The following is a 5644-nucleotide window of genomic DNA, read 5'->3' as shown; positions in this document are numbered from 1 at the left end:
CCCCCCACCTGGCCATCAATCTTCATGAGGCCAAAGTCACTGGCGCGGCTCTCGTCGTACGGGATGCACCCGATGGTGATGTCAGCGCCAGTCTCCATGTGCGACTGCACGAAGCGCATGTAGTCCATGCGGTAGCTGCCGGGAAGGTAGGGGGTTGAGTGATCCGAGGGGGGGGGGGGTTGAGTGATCCGAGGTTGTGAAGGGGCGATCGACGTCATGTTGGGGGGTCCAAGGGCTTGGGCGCCGCCCAGGATTTGTGTTGGTTCGAGGAGGCACAGTCCAGAGCCGTTGCCAGTCGAAGCCTTCTGTTTGCCAACAGGCCGCGGGTGCGGCGGAATCCCCGGAGTTGTCATCGTTGCCCGAGCCCCCTGTCCGCGAGCCCGACGGCCGCGTCAACGCAACCAAAACCACCGGCCCCAAACGCTGCCGCGCCGCCTCTTGGGCTGCTGCCCGCCCCGCCCGGCCGGCTCACAGGTGGTCGCCGGACAGGATGACTACGTTCTTCACGCTGCGGTTCTTGGTGTCATCCAGCAGCCACGCGTACTGCCTCACGGCGTCGGCGGTGCCCTGGAACCACTCCTTGTCGGTGGGGGTCTGATGAGATGGACGGCGGTGTGAGGGAATGAGGGGACAGGTCAAGGAGAAGGAGCATCAGGGCACACTGCCGGGCCAAACCGTCGGCAGCGCAGACGCCCTAGCCCCGCCTCTCCACCCGCTGCTGGCGACGTTTGCGCGCGCTCCCCGGCGCGTGCGGCGGGGTGTGGCGCGGCGCGGCGCCGCGCTGGCGGCGGCTCCTGAGGGGCACCGGACTGCACGCCCCCGCGCTGCGCATCGCCTGACGCCGCCAGCAACTGCCGGGCTGCTTCCAACCGCGGCCCGGCCACAGCAATTTTGCCATAACACAACCCAACCGCCGCTTGCGGCAGGAAAACCTAGAATCTCTGCGCCCATGCCAACAAGCGGCTGGCAGCGGCGGCTCGCAGCCCCGAGGCCGCAGCTCACAGCGGCGCGCGCGGGCGCAGCACGGCGGCGCGGCGGCAGGCGCACCTGGGTGGCTGCCAGCACCTCCACAAAGCCGTCCCCGCCGAACCGGACGCCGCTGCCCATGTTGTAGGTGCGCGCCAGGTGTCGGTTCAGGCTGGTGGAGTTGAACTGGGTGAGGATGTAGATCTTGCTGATGCCGCTGTTGATGCAGTTGCTCATGGGCACGTCGATCAGGCGGTACGCGCCGCCGATGGGCACGGCGGGCTTGGCGCGCTGCTTCGTGAGGGGGTAGAGGCGCGTGCCGGCGCCGCCGCCGAGGATGATGGCTGCGGGGGCGCGGCAGGCGGCGTGGGCGCGGGCGCGGGGGCGTCTGATTTGGTTTGGTGCTGTCACGGGGCGAGGGGATGCCCAAGATTCCTTCGGATGGCTGGCGTGCGGGCGCGAGGTCCGGCGCGATGCGAATCCCTTACTGAGGGGACCGTGTGATCCAGAGGCGGCCGCCCTTGGCGACGCCCCGGGCGAATCACAGGCCGCGGAGCAGAAGGAGCGAGCGCGCGTGCGCACACACAGGGTCCCTGCCGCGAACGCCGCGCCACGCCCAGGCGCAGCGCTGCAGATCCAATTGCTGCCAGATTTTCAACAGTCGGAGGCGCCGTGGATCCGTTCACGATGCCAGGGGAGCCCGGCATTGGCACTCCGCGTCAAACGCACCCAGGACCGAGGACGTGGCTGCCCTGGAGGTGTCCATGTAGTCCACGGTGCTCTTCTCCAGGATTGCCTTCGTCGTCAGACGGTCCTGCACCGCCCTTGAGGGCCTGCGGGGCCAGAATGGGCGCGCTCAGCGCGATCCAGTTCTTGCGATCGCCTCTTGGCTTCGGTTGTGTCAGGCAGCGCACCTGGACCTCTGCGCTCCCGAGGCACGCTGAGACTTGTTCACGACATGGGGCCGGCGCGTGCCGCACACGCTGCTGCCGAGGGTGGGGAGAGCTGCCCTCTGCTCCCGGGTAGCGCCGAACGCGCGCTGCCTGTGAGTGCTCAACATCTTGGCGATAAGATCAGACTTCACAGTCACAATGTGGGTGTCCGGAGCCCTCAGCATGCTACATCAGGTGTCCACGAAAGGTCGTTTCGGGGTGAAGCTGCCGAGTAGTCGAGGACGGGTAAACACGCGTGGCTTGCGCGCCCAACAAACAAAGTTGGATAATTCTGAGACTTTGTTGTTGCTGAGAGGCATTGCTCACAAGGTTGTTCGGGCCGCGTGGTGGTGTAGATCACGTTGAAGCGAGGAGAGAAGCTCAAAGCAAAGACTTTGCCGGATGGATCAAATTGAATGAACTGGGACTTGAATTTCCTCCCATTTTGAGACCATGGAGGCCCAGGAGAAAGTCGGAGGCAGCACGACCAGCCCTGGTGGGGGGAGCAGCTCGACGCTGAAAAAGTGGTCGAAGTGGGCGCATGGCATGTTCAAGGTGCGCCGGTAGAAGCGAGACAGGTTCTGGGCGACGCGTCCACGCAGTCATGTTCACGCAAACGCGCGCACAAGCGGGCGTGCGCTTCATGCGCGCACCGCCGCGCTCCTCGCAGAAGGAGAAGCCCCTGGGCAGCGAGCCGTGGTTCAACCCCGAGGGCGTGACGGCTGCCAAGGTGCGCCAGCGGCCGCGTGGCCAGGCGCCCGTCCGCTGGGCGCGCTGTTGTCGCCCAGCCAAAGGCACCCGCCAGCTGGATGCCAGCTCGCAGGCCTGCAGACGGAAGGGTGCCCCTGGGTCGACCTAAAAACCCACCCAGACCTGCCAGCCGCACGCTCGCTGCCGCCGCCCGTCCCCCAACAAACGCGCCGCTGCCCGCGCCCTCGTCGACGCCCGCGTGCATGCACCGCAGCGCGAGTGGCTCGAGGCGCAGCAGCAGGCGCAGCAGCAGGGCGGCGGCGCGCGGCCGCAGTGGCCGCAGAGGATCTTCGAGAACTTTTATGTAGTGGTGGGTGGGTGGGTTGCGGCCTGGGTCAAAACTATGCAGCATGGCAGGAAAACAGCAGGATATGAGGTTTGACAATCACAAGATATTTGGGATTTGTTAATTGCATCCACGAGCTCGCCGTGCTCCCTGCCTGTAGAGCGTCGTGCAGCGCCATGCACGGCGCAGGCGGCAGCGTGCGCGTCCCGCCCCACCCAGGCGCCACACGGCCGCTCCCGTGCAGCACGGCAGCCTCAGCCCTGCGCTGACACGGCGGCCCCCTGGCCCCGCCCCGCCGCGGCGCCCACTGCAGGGGCTCCCCCCCGACATCGAAATCACTCAGATTGCAGAGCAGCTGTGCGGTGAGAGGCCCTGACCGCGGGCCGCCCGCACTGCGCCGCGCCAGGCGGCGCTCTGCTCAAGGCACGCGGCCGCTGCGACGCCCCGGTGCTTGCCAACCACACAGTGTGCGGGTGCCCACGCCGCGCGCGCCCGCCGCATGTGCGCGCCCGCCCCCGCAGAGCTGGAGCGCAAGCGGCGCCACCGGGAGGAGGCGTCGGCGGCGGGCGGCGCGGATGAGAAGGAGCAATACGACGCGGGGCCAGAGCCCGCGTTCGAGCCGCGGGTGGTGTACAGGTGCGGCCGCGCGCGCGCGCGCACACGCACACACACACGCGCATGCACACACACACGCACGCACACACACGCCCGCGCGCGCTTGCGCACGCATAAGTTTCGTGGGTGCAATCACGGCGGAGGACCAGCTGCGCCCGCAGCCTCCTGGGGGCCCGTCTGCTGCGGGTGCGGCGCGCGCAGCGTCGACAAACGTCACCGGCCGCGCCGTGCGTCAAGCGTCAGCTTGGCCGCCCTCAGCAGCGGCTTGCCCTATAACTTCAGCCTGCCCCGGCTGCTTGCCCAAAACCGGCCCTAAAACCGCCCCCAAACCGCCCAAAACCGCCAGTTACCCCGAGGAGGGCGCCGCGCCGGCCCCCCTCAGCGACGCCGAGCTGGCGGCGCTGTGCTTCCCCCACGGCGTCGTGCCCGAGAAGCTGCGGCGGTCCGCCAGCTGCAGCGCGCTGGACGAGGTGGTGTTGGGGCGCCACGTGGACAGCGCTGAGCAGTGCTTCGTGTTCCGGCTCAAGGTGTGTGTGTGTTTGTGTGCGTGAGTGTGCATATGTGTGTGCATGTGTTTGTGGTGTGTGCGTATGGGGCGTGGGGGAGGTTGAATGTGTGCATGCGTGTGTGTGTATGTGTGTGCGTTTGTGTGTGTGTGTGTGTGTGTGTGACTGTGCGCACGTGCGTGCGTGTGTGTGTATGTAAGTGTGTGTGTTCAACTCTGAGGAGGCAGGGGACCAGGGGACGCGGACGGATCTGCTGCATGTGGCTGCAACTGCAGGCTGGGCGGCGCGGGCGCGTCGCAGTCAGGCTGCGTCGGGGCAGCAAGCACCTGTTCTTGCTGTTTCAAGCTGTTCTCTCAGTGCGCACTCCATGCACGGCGTGCATGCACAAACACCCTTCGCCCCTCGTCCCCCCAACACACAAAAACACCTCCCATCAACCCACAACACTTACGCTCACGCACATGCACACGCACACCCACGTTCCCACACACACACGCGCCCCCACACGCACCCATGAACGCGTCACCCCCCCCCCCTCCCAGGCTGCGGACAACTTCCCGCTCTACGGCGTCTGCTGGGTCGTCAATGAGATGCTGCACCGCGCCCCCTCCCTCGCGCGCTCCCGCTACAAGTCGTGCCGCGCCCCCTTCCGCTCCTGCATGATCTCTGCGCCCCGCTGCTACTGCCTGCTGACGCACTACCCGTTCTTCGACCTGCACTTCCGGGTAGGGCGGTGGCACGGGCGCGTCGCTCGGGGCGGCGGGGCGGGACACAGGCGCCGGCGCCCGCGCCGTTGGCGGGGATGGGGGTTGGGGTGTCGGGGCGAGTGGGACCTGCTGAGATGGGGAGGGGCGTTCCGCTGATGGGCGGGCCGGAGGATCACGATCATACATTGCATCCCTGCGGCATGTTTGACGGGCGGCAGGTTGTCGGCAGGTTGTCGGCAGGTTGTTGCACTCACTACTCTGCCAGACGACAGTCCAGCGCCTCAGCCCCTTGGTAACAGCCGCTTGCTGGCGCAGCGCGGCCTCGCGAGTCCAGCCCGTCGCGCCCTCATCCCCTCACCGCATCTGATGCAGACACCGCACCTGCCCCTAGGCTTGCATCAACCAAAGTTTTTAAAGTTAAAATCACATTGTTATTGCAGGTCCTGCGCATCATATTGGACCTAGAGCGCTTGGAGCGCCTGTTGGAGTATGATGGCGAAAGATCAAGCTGGGGCAGCTGGGGGGGCGCCCCCTCGCCCGCACACGCACACGCGCACGCGCCCGCGGCGGCAGCAGCCGCGCCCCCGCCGAGGGCGTCGCTGACCGCGCTGCCCTCTTCGGCGGTGGCCACCCACCAGCAGCGGCAGGCGGCGCCCGACGGCGGCACGCAGCAGCAGCAGGCAGCGGCGGCGAACGGCGGTGCCCATTCTCACACGGCGGGCCACGCCGCGCCGGATCCGCCGGCAGGGTCGTGGCGCAGCCGGGCGGAGGAGGAGCTGCAGCGGGAGCGGCGCCAGCGCTACTGCCAGGAGTGCGCTGACATCATCAGAGACATGTGGCCCTCGGCGCCGCTGGCAGGACCCCCTTGCGTCGAGCCCCAAC

The 5644-nt window shown here is 67.5% G+C and overlaps 2 protein-coding genes across 2 annotated transcripts; one reads left to right on the top strand and one right to left on the bottom strand.

Moving 5' to 3' along the window:
- Positions 1 to 468: 468 nt before the first annotated feature.
- MNEG_12774 (glucose-1-phosphate adenylyltransferase) lies at positions 469 to 2026 on the bottom strand (the record flags this gene model as incomplete). Its single annotated transcript, XM_014038755.1, has 4 exons — positions 469 to 594; positions 1048 to 1310; positions 1696 to 1799; positions 1881 to 2026. The coding sequence occupies 4 exons, from the start codon at positions 2024 to 2026 to the stop codon at positions 469 to 471; spliced, it is 639 nt and encodes a 212-aa protein (XP_013894209.1).
- Positions 2027 to 2502: 476 nt separating this feature from the next.
- MNEG_12773 (hypothetical protein) lies at positions 2503 to 4780 on the top strand (the record flags this gene model as incomplete). The annotated part of the gene is made up of 6 exons (XM_014038754.1): positions 2503 to 2628; positions 2863 to 2966; positions 3154 to 3296; positions 3456 to 3570; positions 3896 to 4076; positions 4598 to 4780. Coding segments are annotated over 6 exons (852 nt in total), but the record flags the coding sequence as incomplete, so codon positions are not given.
- Between the last annotated feature and the right edge of the window lie 864 nt (positions 4781 to 5644).

Source organism: Monoraphidium neglectum (genome assembly GCF_000611645.1).
Source record: "Monoraphidium neglectum strain SAG 48.87 unplaced genomic scaffold scaffold03426, whole genome shotgun sequence".
NCBI lineage: Eukaryota > Viridiplantae > Chlorophyta > Chlorophyceae > Sphaeropleales > Selenastraceae > Monoraphidium > Monoraphidium neglectum.
The sequence above is the reverse complement of the archived record's forward strand: the minus strand, read 5'-3'. Positions and strand labels throughout refer to the sequence as shown.